The 20,782-nt window shown below is 38.3% G+C and overlaps 1 protein-coding gene and 1 pseudogene across 1 annotated transcript in view; both read right to left on the reverse strand.

Annotated features, from left to right (window-relative positions):
* The window catches only part of PDCL2 (phosducin like 2), a 35,770-nt gene continuing 14,988 nt past the window's right edge, over positions 1–20,782 (reverse strand). Inside the window, exons 4-6 of the mRNA NM_001040551.2 lie at positions 15,952–16,095; positions 8,107–8,315; positions 1–478 (exon numbers count right to left, since the gene is read on the reverse strand). Coding sequence (NP_001035641.1) covers positions 321–478; positions 8,107–8,315; positions 15,952–16,095 — 511 coding nt within the window. The 3' untranslated portion in view covers positions 1–320. The remainder of the gene's footprint in view (positions 479–8,106; positions 8,316–15,951; positions 16,096–20,782) is intronic.
* LOC781731 (eukaryotic translation initiation factor 4E family member 2 pseudogene) lies at positions 17,381–18,358 on the reverse strand (annotated as a pseudogene).

Here is a 20,782-nt window from a genome sequence, read left to right on the forward strand (position 1 = left end):
TTTTTCATCATTTTTATTCACATGCCTTTTTGGAAGTGATTATGTAACACAGAGGACTTGTAATATATTTGTTATTGTCCAAAAAGGAGCAGAAAAAGGATAAAGTACAGAAAAATATTAAGGGTTCATGACAAATTCTAGTTTTGTTGGAGGCAATAAATATTCTGAAATATCTGGAAGTTTTTGTAATTACATATAAGCTATAATTCTAATATGAAAATGAAAATAAATTTATTTATAAATATTCTGATCTCTGATTATAAAGGCAATGACAAAAACACTCCATATATAAACACTTTAAAGCTGTTTATTAAATATTTCTATTTGGTATCTTCACTGTCACTGTTTGAGCTATCAGAGTCACCATAAATAGAAGTGTTTCTAATTGAAGATACCATCACATCTACAATGGCTTTTTTGGGGTTTTCTTCCAAATCAGTCTGTATTGCTCCAACTTCTGCTAGCTTCCATTCAAGTTCTGCAAAAAATAACCCATCAATAAATCAGATAAAATCTTGGAACATCTATATGAAACAGAAGTTGACTCCAATAAAATTAATGTGGAAACAATGATATATTTAGAACTAAATTACAATGAAGTACTATGTCAAAAAACATTGGATATAGCAGAGTTATACGTAAAGAGAGAAATTATGGCTAACATTTATTTTTAAATGACTGAAAATAGTGCTTTGAAAGTACAAATCAAAGAGCTAGAAAAAAAATTAATGTAAATCAAAGGAAAGCAGAAAGAGGGATATAATGAAGAAGAGACTTTAGCAAAGGCTGAAAAGCAAAAGCAAGAGAGGTGACTAACAAAATCACAAGTTGGTTCTTTGAAGAGACTAATAGACACACCTTAGGCAAAAAAGATCACAAGAACAAGAAACAAACTAAACAACATAAAGAATTATATGGGGGCAAAACCAAGATAAAGGTTTTAAAGCCATGAGACTACTATGAGAAAAAAGTATGCCAATACATTTGAAAATTTTAGTGGGAAAACCGCAACAAAAAAGTGTGAATTATGTGAACATATTTAAGAGCAAAACTGAAAAAACTGAACTGATAACAAAAACCTCCCAATCCTGCAAACTGCTTATTTTGTTAAAATTTATTCCTAAGCACTGTGTAAATGAACAGAACATTTGTGAGGAAAATTACAAAATAAACTTAAGAGGAAAATTACAAAATATAATACAATTGGCCCTTGAACAGTTCAAACAGGTTTGAACTGCAGAGGTTTGCAGGTATGTGGATTTTTTCAATAAATTCATATTATAGGTCTACACAATCCATAGTTGTTTGAATCCACAGATGCAGAATTGCAAGTACAGAGAGCCAACTCTAAAATTATGTGTGGATTTTTCACTTCGTGGGGGTCAATACTCATAACTCTTGCGCTGTTCAAGGGCCAATGGTAAATACATTATATTTATGAAGAAAGTTACCAAAAAAAAGAAGATCAAAATTAATGACAAACTATATCTTATTCATGGACAGGAATATTCACTATTATTAGGATATCAAGTCTTCAACAATTAATCTTTAAATGTGATTCTAATAAATAACCAACAGGATTTTTCAGACTAATTCCAACATTTATATTACATTTTGAAAAGACTTGCCCTACTAGAGACAGCTAAATTGTTAGGAAGGTAGAGTCATTAACATAGTACTATACTGATTCAGGGATAGACAGAACAGACCACTGGAACATAGTAGAAACTTCAGAAACAGATTGAAGCATCTTTTTTTTAATCCTGAAAATGACATAGGAGATATCAAAAGTCAGTGGGGGGAAGACACCTCACATACATTAAGATACATTTTTTTCTTAAATAGTAATTACTATTTAAGAAAAAAAGGGAACGAACAGGTGTTGCTAAGGATGTAGAAAAATTAGAACTTCTCTGCATTGTTGGTGGGAGTGCTAGATGTGCAGCCCCTGGGGAAACAGTATGCTGTTGCTCAAAAATTAAAGTAGAACTGTTATCAGATCAGATCAGATCAGTCGCTCAGTCGTGTCCGACTCTTTTCGACCCCATGAATCGCAGCACGCCAGGCCTCCCTCTCCATCACCAACTCCCGGAGTTCACTCAGACTCACGTCCATCGAGTCAGTGATGCCATCCAGCCATCTCATCCTCTGTCATCCCCTTCTCCTGCCCACAATCCCTCCCAGCATCAGAGTCTTTTCCAATGAGTCAACTCTTCGCATGAGGTGGCCAAAGTACTGGAGTTTCAGCTTTAGCATCATTCCTTCCAAAGAAATCCCAGGGCTGATCTCCTTCAGAATGGACTGGTTGGATCTCCTTGCAGTCCAAGGGACTCTCAAGAGGCTTCTCCAACACCACAGTTCAAAAGCATCAATTCTTCGGCGCTCAGCCTTCTTCACAGTCCAACTCTCATATCCATACATGACCACAGGAAAAACCATAGCCTTGACTAGATGGACCTTTGTTGGCAAAGTAATGTCTCTGCTTTTGAATATGCTATCTAGGTTGGTCATAACTTTCCTTCCAAGGAGTAAACGTCTTTGAATTTCATGGCTGCAATCACTGTCTGCAGTGATTTTAGAGCCCAGAAAAATAAAGTCTGACACTGTTTCCACTGTTTCCCCATCTATTTCCCATGAAGTGATGGGACTGGATGCCATGATCTTCGTTTTCTGAATGTTGAGCTTTAAGCCAACTTTTTCACTCTCCACTTTGACTTTCATCAAGAGGCTTTTGAGTTCCTCTTCACTTTCTGCCATAAGGGTGGTGTCATCTGCATATCTGAGGTTATTCATATTTCTCCCGGCAATCTTGATTCCAGCTTGTGTTTCTTCCAGTCCAGTGTTTCTCATAATGTACTCTGCATATAAGTTAAATAAACAGGGTGACAATATACAGCCTTGACGTACTCCTTTTCCTATTTGGAACCAGTCTGTTGTTCCATGTCCAGTTCTAACTGGTGCTTCCTGACCTGCATACAGGTTTCTCAAGAGGCAGATCAGGTGGTCTGGTATTCCCATCTCTTTCAGAATTGTCCACAGTTTATTGTGATCCACACAGTCAAAGGCTTCGGCATAGTCAATATAGCAGAAATAGATGTTTTCCTGGAACTCTCTTGCTTTTTTGATGATCCAGCGGATGTTGGCAATTTGATCTCTGGTTCCTCTGCCTTTTCTAAAACCAGCTTGAATATCAGGAAGTTCACGGTTCAGGTATTGCTGAAGCCTGGCTTGGAGAATTTTGAGCATTACTTTACTAGCGTGTGAGATGAGTGCAATTGTGCGGTAGTTTGAGCATTCTTTGGCATTGCCTTTCTTTGGGATTGGCATGAAAACTGACCTTTTCCAGTCCTGTGGCCACTGCTGAGTTTTCCAAATTTGCTGGCATATTGAGTGCAGCACTTTCACAGCAACATCTTTCAGGATTTGGAATAACTCAACTGGAATTCTATCACCTCCACTAGCTTTGTTCGTAGTGATGCTTTCTAAGGCCCACTTGACTTCACATTCCAGGATGTCTGGCTCTAGGTCAGTGTTACACCATCATGATTATCTAGGTCGTGAAGATCTTTTTTGTACAGTTCTTCTGTGAACTGTTATATGATCCAGCAATTCTACTTCTGACTATACACTCAAAGGCACTAAAAAGGGGGACCAGAATAGATTATGCATATCCATGTTCTCAGCAGCATTATTGACCATAGCCACAAGGTAGAAGCAACAAATATGTCCATCAACAGATTAATGGGTCTGCCCTGTAGCTCAAAGGGTAAAGAATCTGCCTGCAACGCAGAAGACCCAGGTTCGATCCCTGGGTTGGGAAGATCCTCTGGAGAAGGGAATGGCAACCCACTCCAGTATTCTTGCCTGGAGAATCCCATGGACAGAGGAGCCTAGCAAGTTACAGTTCATGGGATTGCAAAGAGTCAGAATGACTGAGTGACTAGCACTACACTAAATGTACTATAAAAAATACAATGGAATATTATTCAGACTTAAAGTTTTAAAAAGGAAGCAAATGCTGACACGTACTACAATACAGATTAATCTTGAGGATGTTGTGCCAAGTAAAATAAGCCAGTCACAAAAGGACAAAACTGCCTAATTCATTTATATGATGTACTTTGAGAGTAGTCAAATTCAGAATTAGAAAGTAAAATGGTGGTTGCCAGGGGCTAGAGAGAGCAGAGAATAAAGAGTTACTTTTTAAGGATATAGAGTTCCAACTCTTTGCAAAATGCAAAGAGTTCTTGAGATGGATAATGGTGATGATGGCACAACAGTGAAAATATACTTAATATCACTTAACCATATACTTTGGGCTTCCCTGATAGCTCAGTTGATAAAGGATCCACCTGCAATGCAGGAGACCCTGGTTCAATTCCTGGGTCAGGAAGATCCACTGGAGAAGAGATAGGCTACCCACTCCAGTATTCTTGGGCTTCCCTGGTGGCTCAGCTGGTAAGGAATCCGCCTACAATGTGTGAGACCTGGGTTCGATCTCTGGGTAGGGAAGATCCCCTGAAGAAGGGAAAGGCTACCCATTCCAGTATTCTGGCCTGGAGAATTCCATGGACTGTATATGGGGTTGCAAAGAGTTGGACACAACTGAGAGCCTTTCACTAACCATGTACTTTAAAATGATTAAATAATATAACTTATTTATTCATAATTAAGTTCTGGATATATAATTTATTGCAGGGTAACAATAACTAATAATACTGTATTCTAAGTTTTTAATCATTCAAATGATGAATTTCATGTTATGTGTATTTTTAAATAATTTAAATTTTTTTTCAGGTATTACAATTTTAAAAAGTAGAGTCCGGATAACACACTACTCATGATAGTGACTGCTTAGTGAGGCAGGGAGGGGAATAGAACTAGGAATGGAAATATAGGCAACTTCAACATCTGTACTGATTATTTCAATAATAAACAAATAGCTGAAGGAAACATGAACAAATGTTCACATTTGTTATTTTGGGTAATGATTACGTGAATATTTTCTATATTATTGTTTGTATACTTATATATTTTTTAAATTAAGAGGATAAGGCACAACAGATGGCCAACAAATATATGCATAGATGCTCAACAATGCTCATTATAAGAAAAATGCAAATCAAAACCACAATGAGTTATCACCTCACACCAGTCATAATGGCCATCATTAAAAAAATCTACAAACAATAAATGCTGAAGAGGATGTATTGAAAAGGGAACCCTCTTGCACTGTTGGTGGAAATGAAATTGATTCAACCACCATGGAACAACAGACTGGTCCCAAATAGGAAAAGGAGTACGTCAAAGGCTGCATATTGTCACCCTGCTTATTTAACTTATATGCAGAGTACATTATGAGAAACGCTGGGCTGGAAGAAACACAAACTGGAATCAAGATTGCCGGGAGAAATATCAATAACCTCAGATATGCAGATGACACCACCCTTTTGGCAGAAAGTGAAGAGGAACTCAAAAGCCTTTTGATGAAAGTGAAAGTGGAGAGTGAAAAAGTTGGCTTAAAGCTCAACATTCAGAAAACTAAGATCATGGCATCCAGTCCCATCACTTCATGGGAAATAGATGGGGAAACAGTGGAAACAGTGTCAGACTTTATTTTTTGGGGCTCCAATATCACTGCAGATGGTGACTGCAGCCATGAAATTAAAAGACGCTTACTCCTTGGAAGGAAAGTTATGCCAACCTAGATAGTATATTCAAAAGCAGAGACATTACTTTGTCAACAAAGGTCCGTCTAGTCAAAGCTATGGTTTTTCCAGTGGTCATGTATGGACGTGAGAGTTGGACTGTGAAGAAGGCTGAGCACCGAAGAATTGATGCTTTTGAACTGTGGTGTTGGAGAAGACTCTTAAGAGTCCCTTGGACTGCAAGGAGATCAGCTCTGGGATTTCTTTGGAAGAAACGATGCTAAAGCTGAAACTCCAGTACTTTGGCCACCTCATGCGAAGAGCTGACTCATTGGAAAAGACTCTGATGCTAGGAGGGATTGGGGGCAGGAGGAGAAGGGGACGACAGAGGATGAGATGGCTGGATGGCATCACTAACAGATGGTGAGTCTGAGTGAACTCCGGGAGTTGGCGATGGACAGGGTGGCCTGGCGTGCTGCGATTCATGGGATCGCAAAGAGTTGGATACAACTGAGTGACTGAACTGACTGACTGAACTGAACTGATGGAGAACAGTATGGAGAAACCTTAAAAAACTAGGAACAGAAACAGAACTACCATATGACCCGGAAATCCCACTGCTGGGTATATATCTTGTGAAAACCATAACTGAGACAGACACATGTACACCAATGTTTGCTGCAACACTTTTTACAATAGCTAGGACATGGAAGCAGCCTAGATGTCCATTGACAGATGAATGGATACAGAAATTGTGGTACATATATACAATGGAATGTTACTCAGCTTTAAAAAAGAATGCATTTGAGTCAGTCCTAATGAGGTGGATGAACCTAGAGCCTACTGTACAGAGTGAAGCAAGTCAGGAAGAGAGACACAAAGCCTGTATATTCATGCGTGTGTATGGAATGTAGTGAGATGGTACTGATGAACCTGTTTGCAGGGCAGCAGTGGAGACACAGATAGAACAGACATGTGGACACTGTGTGTGTGTGGGAGGTGACTTCAGAGAGAGGCATGGAAACATGCACATTATGATATGACGCAGGGAGCTCAACCCAGTGCTCTGTGAAAGCTGAGAGGGGTGGGATGGGGTGGGAGATGGGAGGAAGGTTCAAGAGGGAGGAGACATATGTGTACCTGTGACTGATTCATGTTGATGAGTGGCAGAAACCAGTACAATATTATAAAGCGAATATCTTGCAATAAAAATTTAGAAAAATATACTAAATAAATTTAAGCCCTTAACAAAAAAAAAGAGGATAAGGCACAGGCTGAAAAGTAAGATGGTAAAATAGAGAGGGAAGGAAAACTCTGAAACAATTATAATTCTGGAAGTCTTACTAAGGCCAAAAACAGTTTTAGGGGAATGATAGAGTGAAAGAAAGACTGTTAAAAATAGCCATTCACAGTGGCTTTAATACAATGGTAGGAGAAAAGATTTTAATCATACAGAATTATATCAACTCCAAGAAATGACTAACTGAAGAGTTGGGTCTTAGAACTAAGTTTGGAAGTAAACATTACTGTGACCCCATGGTTTGTAGCCAACCAGGCTCCTCAGTCCATGGAATTTTCCAGGTAAGAGTGCTGGAGTGGGTTGCCATTTCCTTCTCCAGGGGATCTTCCCAACCCAGGGATCGAACCCAGGTCTCCGTTACTACAGGCAGACGCTTTACCGTCTGAGCCACCAGGGAAGCATCTAAACATGTTGGAGAACGTAAAACTATAAAGCCCTTTGCTATGTACTATGAAAAAGAAAACAGTAGAAGGCATAGTCCTTGCACCTGTTAGGGAGACAAAACTCAAAGGGAATGGGTTAACCAACAAAATCTGAGAATATGTAGATAAATGGAAAATAAGTTGTGTATAGAATATATGCTATAGAAATTCAGTAGAGAACATGAAAACAGATTATTAATTGGTCCAGCATCACATAATGGATCAAATGGAAACCTAAGAAGGAATAGGGTTTGGAACAAAGACTAAAGCAGGGTAGGGTATTTAGGGTACAGAGACAGAGTATGAAACAAGGTATTGGGTTGGCCAAAAAGTTCGTCCAGATTTTTGTAATATTTTATGGAAAAACCCAAACAAATTTTTTGGCCAACCCAATATAAAGGCACAAATGAGTTAAGTGTGTTTGAGATAGTGGTTGAATACCAGCTTGGTTGCAGCAGAAACTGCAGAAAACATTGAGGAATACAACTGGATAGATGGGCTGAAATTTTTAAGCATATGATTCTGAATTTTTAATGTGTTTGAAACAAAGAATCATTAAGGATTTAAGCAAGTGGGTGTTATGATAGTATTATTGTAGGAAAATTAATCTGAAGGCATATAAGAAGAAACTAGAAACAAGGGAAAAGCCTAATGTTTTATGAAAATAAATTTTCATGATATTTGTTAAGTTAGGTAAATTTTCTTAACAGGCAAATTTTAAAAGTAATATCATTACCTTCGAGCTTGAGATTTATCCCTCCACATTCTATAATTCCAATGAACTTGCCTTCTATCTGACCATTTTTATAAACAAAAATGGTTGGTAAACAATTGTCATGGTAGTGTTCAATACAGCTATTCGCGATGGCTTTAACAAATTTAGTTTCAGGAAACTTTCTTGCTAGGAGACTAAGATGCTGGTTAACCAACAAACACAATGGGATGCTAAAAAGAGAAACAATACACACAACATCTTTAAAAAAACAGGCTACTTATTTCAATCGAATAAAATAAGTAAAACATTTCCATGACAAAATATATCTTTAGATTTTCTTTCAATATAAGATTGCATCAATTGTAATCCTCTATTTTTACCTTTAGTAGTGATAAACTATAGAGTCTCTGATTTTCATTACAAAAACTGTTATAGCCTGGGAATGAAGCTTGCTACCATGGGAATTTGCAGCCTAACTAAGGCTAACCACATTTGACTTGGCAGCAGTGTAATCAAGTACAATGTAATTGAGGAACCAGTAAGTTCCTAGTTTATAGGACACTGATGGGGAGGGGAGGAGAAAGAAAGGAAAAAAAAAAAAAAACAGGACATTTCTAGGGGATCTTTAGCAGTTCTAAATTTAAACAAGGGGACCCAACTCTTGGTCATAGGTTATTTCCACACCAGAAGCTATCTCAAACTTCCTTGAATTCCTTTTACTCAAACTTCATCCACCCTTTTCTTTGACATGCTATATCATATTCCCCAACACCCAGAACTGTTCATTGGAAATTTAAAATTGATCAGAAATGTAACCAAAATCGCAAATTCTTCCAGCTCTATCCCTTAACTCTCATTACACTCATGTTTTAATTAGTCACTTTTCTCTATCACTCAATCACAGCTTTATTAAATTATTTCAAAGCTAATTCTCAGCTTTATCCCACACTCCTTCCATTTCCTATGGGACCATTCTTTATTTGTTATCCTATTTTCTTAAGCTATCCTTCTCTACTCTACATAAACATATTCAAAATACTAAAATTTTTTTAAAAAGTCCTTTCTCATTCTCTCTCCCTCTAATAACTACTCTTTCCTGGTCACAGCCCAGATGAAAAAAGATTTTAAAAATCTCTATGTCGTTCACTTCCCTTCTTAAATGGCTCTCCTTTTTTGATTGCTGTGATAATTTTTTCTATGAATTTCCTTTTTACTCCTTTGACTTACTCCTTATACCAATACCTCAAATGTAGATATTCCTTGTAACTATATCCTAGACCCTTTTCTCATTCTAGACACATTCACTGGGCATTCTTTAAAAAAAAACAAATGCTAAATTTGATACAAGTGTATTTCTCCTTCATCTTTGTATACATTTTCTCATCATTCATATGGAGCATATTTGAAACAATACAGTAGAGGAAAAATATTACTGTGAACCATGTTAATCAGAGAAAAGGTCTTTGTCTAACAGACAAAATTAGTACATTCTTCTCTTGAGATCTTCCCTGGTGGCTTAGATGGTAAAGCATCCGCCCGTAATGCGGGAGACCTGGGTTCGATCCCTGGGTTGGGAAGATCCCCTGGAGAAGGAAATGGCAACCCACTCCAGTATTCTTGCCTGGAGAATCCCATGGACGGAGGACCCTCATAGGCTATAGTCCATGGGGTCACAAAGAGTCAGACACGACTGAGCGACTTCACTTTCACTTCACTTTCTCTTGTATTACACCTTACATGTCCTTTCAATACATACATCCATATATATAGATAGATATACACATGAAATGTTTAGTTCGTCTCTTGTACTATATCATAAAAGCATCTTACTCCCATTCGTATTCTCAACTCCTGCAAACCATCACAGGTATAGTTGAAGTTGAAGCTCTCTTAAGTGAGTGGCTCATACCAGGACATACTGCATGCTGGACTTTATCCACTTTCCTCCTCTATGTTTGTTTATGCACACTGCGTATTTTATTATACTTAACAAATAAATAAAAGTGTGACAGCAAAAGTCACTGCAGTTCTGAAGAATATCAAATGCATGCTTTGGAGAAACATGATGAACGTGAATCACTTAGAAAAAAATTGTTGTGTAGCTCATTGTAAGCCAGAAAAATATAAATGTCAGAGGAATAATAAAGATTTCTGCACTCAAATTGCTTCATATGTACTTGTGAGTTCTTGCTCCATTTTAAACAAACTCTGAAAATGAAACCAATGGCAATATACTAGGTCTTATCAATATTGGGGGAAGACTTTGTATATTTTTTAATTTGTCTTCTCTTTGCCAGTTTCTGGCTTTTATCATCAATTTTTTTTTGCTAACCTTGTTTCACAAATTAGAAAAACTCAACAAAGTGAGTATAGAGGGAACAAATCTCAACATAATAAAGGCCTGATATGACACTGCTACTGCTAAGTCACTTCAGTCGTGTCCAACTCTGTGCGACCCCACAGACGGCAGCCCAACAGGTTCCCCCATCCCTGGGATTCTCCAGGCAAGAACACTGGAGTGGGTTGCCATTTCCTTCTCCAACGCATGAAAGTGAAAAGTGAAAGTGAAGTCGCTCAGTAGTGTCCGACTCTTAGCGACCTCATGGACTGCAGCCCACCAGGCTCCTCCGTCCATGGGATTTTCCAGGCAAGAGTTCTGGAGTGGGGTGCCATTGCCTTAGGACCACAGCTAATTTCATATTCAACAGTGAAAAGCTGAAAGTCTTTCCTCAAGATGAGGACCAAGGCAAGGATGCCCACTCTCACCAAACTTTAATTCAACATAATATTGGAAGTCCTAGCCAGAGCAAGAAAAAATAAATAAATAAAAGGCATCTAAATAGGAAAGAAAGAAGTAAAGCATGTCACTATGACATGGTATTATATTTAGAGAACCCTAAAGACTCTATCCAAAAAATGGTTAGAACTAATAAAAGAATTCATTAAAGTTGTAAGCTAAAAAATCAATACACAAAAGTCAGTTATGTTTCTATAACTAAGAATGAACTAAGTTTTGTTTCTATACACTATGAATCAGAAAGAGAAACAAAGAAAACAATCCCATTTGTAATTGCATCAGAAAGAATAAACTACCCAGGGGTAAAAAACATTTGAAAACTATAAGACATTAATGAAAAAAAGTGAAAAAGAAACAAACAAATGGAAAGATACTCTGTGCTCATGGATTGGAAATATTCATATTACCCCCAATCAATCTACAGATTCAATACAATCCTCATCAAAATTCCAATGGAATTTTTCACAGAAATAGAACAAATAATCCTAAAACTTGTAAGGAATCACAAAGAAATCCAAGTAGTCAAAGCAATCTTGAGAAAGAAGAACAAAATTGGAGGCCACATGTTTCCTGATATTAAACTGTATTATAAGGCTATAGTCATTAAAACATTGTGTAACCGATAGGAACACAAACACAAAGGAAAAAAAAACACAGAGATCAATGGAAAGCATGGACAGACCAAAAATAAACCCATACTTACATGGTCACTTAATCTATGACAAAGGAGGCAAAGAACACACAATGGGAATGAACAGTGTTGGGCAAACTGGACAGCAACACACATAAAAATGAGATTTGACCACTATCTTACATCATACACAAAAATAACTCAAAAAAGATTAGAGATATAAATATAAGACCTGAAACCACAGAACTCCTAAAAGAGAACATGGGCAATGACATAGATCTTGGTGATAATTTTTCGATTCTGACACCAAGAGCAAAAGCAATGAAAGCAAAAATAAGTGAAACTACATTATACTAAAAATCTTATGCACAGCAAAAGAAAACCATCAACAAAATGAAAGGCAACCTACTGAATGGGAGAAAATATTTGTAAAACATATACCTGATAAGGAGTTGATATCTAAAACATATAAAAGAACTCATAAAATTCAATAGCAAAACCCAAAATAATCTGATTTAAAAATGGGCATAAGATCTGAATAGACATTTTTCCAAAGAAGATATACAGATGGCCAACAGGTACATAAAAATATACTCAACATCATTAATCACCAGGGAAATGCAAATGAAAACCACAGTGAGATATCACTTCACACCTGTTAGAATGGCTATTATTAAAAAGACAGGAAATAACAATGCAGCAAGGATGTGGAAAAAAGAGAATTCTTGTGCACTATTTGATGGGAATGTAAACTGGTTCAGCCACTATGGAAAACAGTATAGAAGTTCCTCAAAAAATTACAAATAGAAGTACCATATGGTCTAGCAATTCCATCTCTGGCTATTTAGTTGGTGAAAAAACACTAACCTGAGAAGATATATGTACCCCCATATTCATTGTAGCATTATTTACAATAGTCAAAATACATAAACAATCCAAGTGTCTATCAGTGGATGAATGGACAAAGAAATTGCAGTATATATACAACTGAATATTATTCAGCCGTTAAAAAGAATGAAATTTTCTCATTTGGGACAACATGGATATACCTATAGGGTATTATGATAAGTGAAATAACTTAGAGAAAGACAAATGCCATATGATCTCTCTTACATGTGGAATCTAGAAGGCTGCCAGAGGGTGGGAGAAGCGGATAAAGGGGGACCAAAAGTAAAAAAGCCGAAGCAGAGAATCACACAAAAATATCTTTTTTAATTTAAATATTTTCTTTTCATCTGACATATATAAACATACATTAATTTAGTAATCTTTGACATTGGCTCGGGAGCTTCTCATCTACAGCTTTTCTCATCTAAACTATACAATAATGCATTGTCTTCCATATCTTCTTAGTGCATGCAGGTCTCATAGGTATATGCATGGATGATTCATTTTGCCGTGAATAGAAGCTAATACTACATCGTAAAGCAAGTATGTTGTTCAGTTTCTACATCACATCCGACTCTTTGTAACCCAATGGACAGCAGCATATCTGGCTTCCCTGTCCTTCACTATCTCCTGGAGTTTGCCCAGACTCATGTCCATTGAGTTGGTGATGCTATCAAACCATCTCATCCTCTGTCCTATTCTTCTCCTCCTGCCCTGTAATTCTAGTAAAAATTAATTTAGAAAAAGAAATCATCTTAACACTAAGTGATGTTATATATCAATTTATGTAACAAAAAGCTAAGAAAAACAAAGTGCATACAGTTTAATTTATATTTCAGAATATATATATATAGACAGATAAGTACAACTTGTTACAAATCTAGATACTACTTTATTTTACTGGATGGCATACTTAAAGTAATATTAGAAATATGTACTACCTAACTCAAATCAGTTTTCCACATAAAACCATGACATTAATACTTTATAAGCTTTATTTTCCCTCAAATTGGTGAAGCCAATCCACAAATATCTAATTAGAAGAATTTGATGATTACTGTAAGAATAAGAGCTGAGTCAGCGGTATGACTCCACTTATGGGGCAGTGGTCTTAATGCAGGAGGCAGGTGGGAATTGGTGGTAGCAGTGAAAAGTATGAAATTAGGAGACTCTGGCACTATAGATTGTGGTGCAGGGAGAAAATGGTTGTTTGAAAGTTCAAACTTAGTGTTGGGGTTTGAGGGCCAGAATTTAACCGCAGAAGAACTTTTAAAAAATAAGCAAGACCTTTGATATCAGAAAACAACTTATGGGCCTAGCCATGAAATTTGAGGTACAAAATAGGCAATGGGGTATACAAACAAAGCTAGTGAAGGTGATGGAATTCCAGCTGAACTATTTCAAATCCTAAAAGATGATGCTGTTAAGGTGCTGCACTCAGTATGCCAGCAAATCTAGAAAACTCAGCAGTGGCCACTGGACTAGAAAAGGTCAGTTTTCATTCCAATACCAAAGAAAGACAATGCCAAAGAATGTTCAAATTACTGTATGACTGCACTCATTTCACATGTTAGCAAAGTAATGCTCAAATTTCTCCAAGCTAGGCTTCAGCAGTACATGAATCGAAAACTTTCAGATGTACAAGCTGGATTTAGAAAAAGCAAAGGAACCAAAGATCAAATTTCCAACATCTGCTCGATCATAGATGGAGAAGGCAATGGCAACCCTCTCCAGTACTCTTGCCTGGAAAATCCCATGGATGGAGGAGCCTGGTAGACTGCAGTCCGTGGGGTCGCGAAGAGTAGGACACGACTGAGTGACTTCACTTTCACTTTTCATGCACTGGAGAAGGAAACAGCAACCCACTCCAGTGTTCTTGCCTGGAGAATCCCAGGGACAGGGGAGCCTGGTGGGCTACCGTTAATGGGGTCACACAGAGTCGGACACGACTGAAGCGACTTAGCAGCAGCTGGATCATAGAAAGAGCAAGGAAATCCCCAAAAAACATCTACTGGTTTATTGACTACACTAAAGCCTTTTACTGTGTGTATCACAACAAACTGTGGAAAATTCTTAAAGAGATGGGAATACCAGACCACCTTACCCATCTCCTGAGAAACCTGTACGCAGGTCAAGAAGTGACAGTTAGAAGCAGACATGGAACAACGGATTGGTTCCAAATTGGGAAAGGAATACGTCAAGGTTGTATATTGTCACCCTGCTTATTTAACTGATATGCAGAGTACATTATGCTAAATGTCAGGCTGGATGAAGCACAAGCTGGAATCAAGATTGCTGGAAGAAATACCAACAACCTCAGATATGCAGATGATACCACTTTAATGGTAGAAAGAGAAGAGGAACAACAACAACAAAAAGAACCTCTTAGGTGAAAGAGGAGAGTGAAAAAGCTGGCTTAAAACTCAACATTCAAAAACTAACATCACGGCATCTGGTCCCATCACTTCATGGTGACTAGATGGGGAAATAGTGGAAACAATGATAGATTTTATTTTATTCAACTCCAAAATCACTGTGGATTGTGACTGCAACCATGAAACTAAAAGACACTTGCTCCTTGGAAGAAAAGCTATGACAAACCTAGGCAGTGTATTAAAAAGCAGAGACATCACTTTACTGACAAAGGTATGTACAATCAAAGCTATGGTTTTTCCAGTAGTCATGTATGGATGTGAGAGTTGGACCATAAAGAAGGCTTGAGCACTAAATAATTGATGCTTTTGGCATGTGGCAAGTCAAAAAAAAATAAGCATAAGAGACTTGATACATCCAAATGCACTGCATGATCTCTGATTAGGGATCAAAATATATATATATATTATAGAAATATTATTATGATTATTCAAAAATATATGTATTTATGAAAGAGATTCTGAAGTTAGTTGGAGAGATTTGAGTTAAGGACTGGCTGGGTATTAGATGGGGCTTCTCTGATAGCTCAGATGGTAAAGAATCTGCCTGCAATGCTGGAGACACAGGTTCGGTCCCTATTAGGAATTATGGTTAATTTTGTTTGGTGAGAAAATGATATTATGGTTATATAGAAAAAAGCCCTTAGGATTTTGAAGATGCACGCTGAGATACTTAAGAGTAAAGCATCATGTAATTCATTTTGAAATGGTTCTACAAATACACACATATAAATATACAAACAAAACGATACAAATACGGCAACATGTTCATTGCTGAAATCTACCTAGCTGGTATGTAGGGTGCTCATTTTATCATTCTTCCTACTTTTTTCTATGTTTGAAATTTTCTATAAGCTTTTCAAATTAACTGACAAAGTACTTGTTTTTCTATTAAGTATGAGAAGTTCTTTAAGTTACACCTGAAAATATATTAAAATAATTTAGTCCCTGAAGCCAATGACTCTACACATATATTTTTCTTTTTTAATTGAAGTATAGCTGATTTACTTTGTTTTCTTGATTAGTCTTTGTTATATGCTTTATCCAACATTAAAACAAAAAATATGTATCTTAAAACATTAGAATATTAGATTTTTACAAAAAGCTACAGTAATTACCTTGATCTGTATAGATGAATTATAACCCACACATCTTTTTCTGCATTTGTGACTTCATTCACATACTGATTTCCAGAAATTTCTCTTAATTCCCCAAATTTTTGTTTTTTCTTGAGAGCTTTCCATTCCTGTAACCGCTTTTCTCTAGTTAAAAAAAATGAAATTACATAAAAATATTGTTATATTCTTAAGACTATTCCCATATACAGTAATAATCTAGGGATGTGAATGGAATGCTAGTACATATGAACCTCTTTAAAGAATAATAATTATTAATCATTTTACAATGGCAGCTACTCTTTTTACATGGTTATTTGCTTTATCATGGGATTATAAAATATAAGAAATTAGCTATTGATTTAAATTTATTTTTCTCTAAGACTAAGTCAATTATAGTTATTGAGAGCTTATTTAGACATTGGACCAATAAATTCTCGTATACAGATTAGATAAAGGAAGAGCATGCAGAACAATAATAACTAACATTTACTGACAGTTTACTATGTTTCCAGGCACTGTTTTCAGCATGTTTATTAATTTAACCTTGCAAAAGCTTAATAAAGTTAACACTATTATTATTGCCAATTATAAGCTCTTAGCTTTCACGCTAAACTTTCAGTTCAAAGTCTTTAGTGAACATGTATAATTACTTGTTATAGACATATTGCAGGTAGACAGATGATAAAGAACAGTGATTATGAGTATGAACTCTGTTGCTGCTGCTGCTAAGTCACTTCAGTCATGTCTGACTCTGTGTGACCCCATAGACGGGAGCCCACCAGGCTCCCCCAATCCCTGGGATTCTCCAGGCAAGAACACTGGAGTAGGTAGTATGAACTCTAAGGTCAGACTAAACTGGGTTTTAGAGTCAGCCCCCACTTACTAGTAGCATGGACATGGGCAAATTATTTAATCTTTCCAAGTTTCAGTTTAACTCCAATGTGAAAAAAACTAAAATCTGCTTGCCTGGGACTGTTCAAGATTAAATGTAAGCATATAGATTTCTTGGGGTGGTACCTAGCATCATCCCATGAGTGTTCAATAAACGTTGCCTAACTATTCATTTACTGTTGTTTAGTCATTAAGTCATGTCTGACTCTTTGTGACCCTCAAGGACTGTAGCCTGCCAGGCTCCTCTGTCCACAGGATTTCCCAGGCAAGAACGCTAGAGTGGGTTGCCATTTCCTTCTCCAAAGGATCTTCCTGACCCAGGAATCCAACCCACATCTCCTGCATTGGCAGGCAGATTCTTTACCACTAACCTACCAGGGAAGCCCTATTCATCTTATAGAGAACCTTAAAATGTTGTTAAACAACTCTCTCCTAATGTGCACACTTTGATTTAGTTGTTAAATACTTGAATTCATGAAGCGATTCCAAACGGTTCTGACATACCTACAAGTATCTTAAAAATTACTGACTCTTTTTTTTTTTTTTTTTTAGTTTAGCACCATTTATTAAGTGATCTCAGCTGTTGTTGTAGCTGCTGCGTGTCAGCCTGTTCTTAAAACATAAAATGCTCTTCCAATTCCTCTTGTCCGGGACGGAAGGATCTTCCAGGTAGCACACCAACAGAACAAGAGACTCCGATGACGCCGGCTTCAATGACGGTGCCATCCAGAGAGGGAGAGGGTCATGGCACATTCAACCGCGGCTTCCAGAGGTCTTGAAAAAGGAGCCTTTGGGAGCCCAGCCTGCCTGGCATTTTGATGCTGTCGGTGTGGGTTTTGTATTCCATAATGGTGTTGGGAGGTAGGTTAAGCACTCGCCGAAGCGTATCCCGTATGCGGGCCGTGGTGGCTTGATCGCTGGCAGTCTTATTCCATATGGAAATAATGTCCTCCTGAAAGCGGACAGAGACCACAGCCCCGCAGATCTCCTCCCCAACCATGAACTGTTCCCCCAGCATAGCCAAGATGAGATTCTCCCAGCAGCGGGATGCCAAGCCCTTCCGCAGTCGAATTATCCACTTTCCGCCATTTTTATTTGCATCATCCTCCCACATGGGTTTAATTCCTTCTTTGAAGAGATGGAAGTCGCTGTGGCCTGTCAAGTCCCCGGGACGCACCATGTGGCTGTAAAACCTCCAGAACTGCTCCACAGAGGCAAAGGTGCCAATCTGTTTGATATTCTGTTCATAGCTCTGTGAGCTGGTGGGACGGCCGGGGGTTCTCCTGGAGTACCAAAAAGTGTAGTTATACTGCAGGGGGTGCTCGGCCGGCCCAGGGACGACAGCCTTCCTCTTGCTGCTGCTCTGACTCTTGTCTCGTTCCGTTTTTTCCTTCTCACCATCTTTCTGTGTGCTGTTTTCTTCATTCTGATCATGGTCCCCACTGTCATCATCTTTCAATGCGTCGAACTTGTTGTTCATCCTCTCGCCGCCACCGTCGCCACTGCCTCACGAAGTGACTTCCGCTCCCCCAGGTCCCTACTGACTCTTATATATAAGAGTCTAAGGTATCTGAGAGTACTTACTCCCTTGCTTTTTCTCTCATTCACTGCTGGTGAGAATGCAAAGTGGTACAGCCACTTTGGAAGACAGTTTGGCAGTTTCTTTACAAAACTATACACATTCTTACCATATGGTCCAGTTATTAAGCACCTTGGTATTCACTTAGAGGAGTTGAATACATGTCCACACAAAAACCTTCACAGAGATGTTTACGGCAGCTTTACTCATAACTGCCAAAAGTTTAAGCAACCAAAATGTCCTTTAGGAGGTGAATGGATAAATAAACTCTGATATATCCAGATAATAGAGTATTATTCAGTGCTAAAAAGAAAGAAGTTAATAAGCCATGGAAAGACATGGAGAAACTTTAAATGCATATTATTAAGTGAAAGATGCCAATCTGAGGAGGTTATACACTGTACAACAGTCTGAAGAAGGCAAAACTGTAGAGACAATAAAAAGATCGGGGGTTGCCAGCAGTTGGCAGGGGAGAGGGATGAACAGGTTGACTACAGAAGATATTTAGGGCAGTGAAAATAATCTGAATGGTACCATGCTGCTGCTGCTGCTGCTAAGTTGCTTCAGTCGTGTCCAACTCTGTGCAACCCCATAGACGGCAGCCCACCAGGCTCCCCCGTCCCTGGGATTCTCCAGGCAAGAACACTGGAGTGGGTTGCCATTTCCTTCTCCAATGCAGGAAAGTGAAAAGTGAAAGGGAAGTCACTCAGTCGTGTCTGACTCTTAGCGACCCCATGGACTGCAGCCCACCAGGCTCCTCCGTCCATGGGATTTTCCAGGCAAGAGTACTGGAGTGGGGTGCCATTGTCTTTTCTGGGAAAGGAGTATATCAAGGCTGTATATTGTCACCCTGCTTATTTAACTTATAGGCAGAGTGCATCATGCGAAATCCTGGGCTAGATGAAGCACAAGCCAGAATCAAGACTGCCAGGAGAAATATCAATAACCTCAGATATGCAGATGACATCACCCTTAAGGCAGAAAGAGAAGAGGAACTGAAGAGCCTCTTGATGAAGGTGAAAGAGAAGAGTGAAAAAGCTAGCTTAAAACTCAAACATTCAAAAAACTAAGATCATAGCAGCCGGTCCCATCACTTCATGGCAAACAGATGGAACAATGCAAACAGTGACAGACTATTTTTGGGGGCTACAAAATCACTACAAATGGTGCCTGCAGACATGAAATAAAAACACACTTGCTCCTTGGAAGAAAAGCTATGACCAACCTAGACAGCATATTAAAGAGCAGAGACATTACTCTGCTGACAAAGGTCTGTCTAGTCAAGGCTTTGGTTTTTCCAGTAGTCATGTACGGATGTGAGAGCTGGACCATAAAGAAGGCTGAGCACTGAAGAATTGATGCTTTTGAACTGTGGTGTTGGAGAAGATTGTTCAGAGTCCCTTGCACTGCAAGAAGACCAAACTAATCAATCCTAAAGGAAATTAGTCCTGAATATTCATTGGAGGGACTAATGCTGAAACGGAAACGCCATTACTTTGGCCACCTTATGCGAAGAACTGACTCACTGGAAAAGACCCTGATGCTGGGAAAGACTGAAGGCAGGAGGAGAAGAGAACGACAGAGGATGAGTTGGTTGGATGGCATCACCAACTTGATGGACATGACTTTGAGCAAGCTCCAGAAGTTGGTGATGGACAGCAAGGCCTGGTGTGCTGCAGTCTATGGGGTTGCAAAGAGTCGGACAAAATTGAGTGACTGAACTGAAATGTTGTTATATACTATATGTTCATTAACATTGATTTATAATTATTGTTTTATAAACTGTATAGAAAAAAAGGAGTTAAAAGCCAAAAGTATAGTAATATTGGCTTTTATATTTACCTATATAACTACCTTTACCTACGTTTGTTTATTCTTCCTATGGTTTTAAGTTACTGTCTGCTGCTGCTGCTGCTAAGTTGCTTCAGTCGTGTCCGACTCTGTGTGACCCCATGGACTGCAGCCTACCAGGCTTCTCTGTCCATGGGGTTCTCCAGGCAAGAACACTGGAGTGGGTTGCCATTTCCTTCTCCAATGCATGAAAGTGGAAAGTGAAGTCGCTCAGTCGTGTCCGACTCTGTGTGACCCCATGGACTGCAGCCTACCAGGCTCCTCCGTCCATTGGGTTTTCCAGGCAACAGTACTGGAGTGGGTGCCATTGCCTTCTCCAAAGTTACTGTCTAGTGCCCTTTAATTTCGTCCCAAAGGACTCCTTTAGCTAATTTTTAGGGCACTTCTACTAGTAACAAGCTCATTTATATTTCACCTAGAAATGTTCTTAATTTCTCCTTCATCCCTGTAGCTTAGTTTAGCCAAATATAGAGTTCTTGGTTGATGAGGTTTTTTTTTTCTTGCTTCCTC

The sequence above is a fragment of the Bos taurus genome, chromosome 6 (assembly GCF_002263795.3).
Source record: "Bos taurus isolate L1 Dominette 01449 registration number 42190680 breed Hereford chromosome 6, ARS-UCD2.0, whole genome shotgun sequence".
Lineage (NCBI taxonomy): Eukaryota > Metazoa > Chordata > Mammalia > Artiodactyla > Bovidae > Bos > Bos taurus.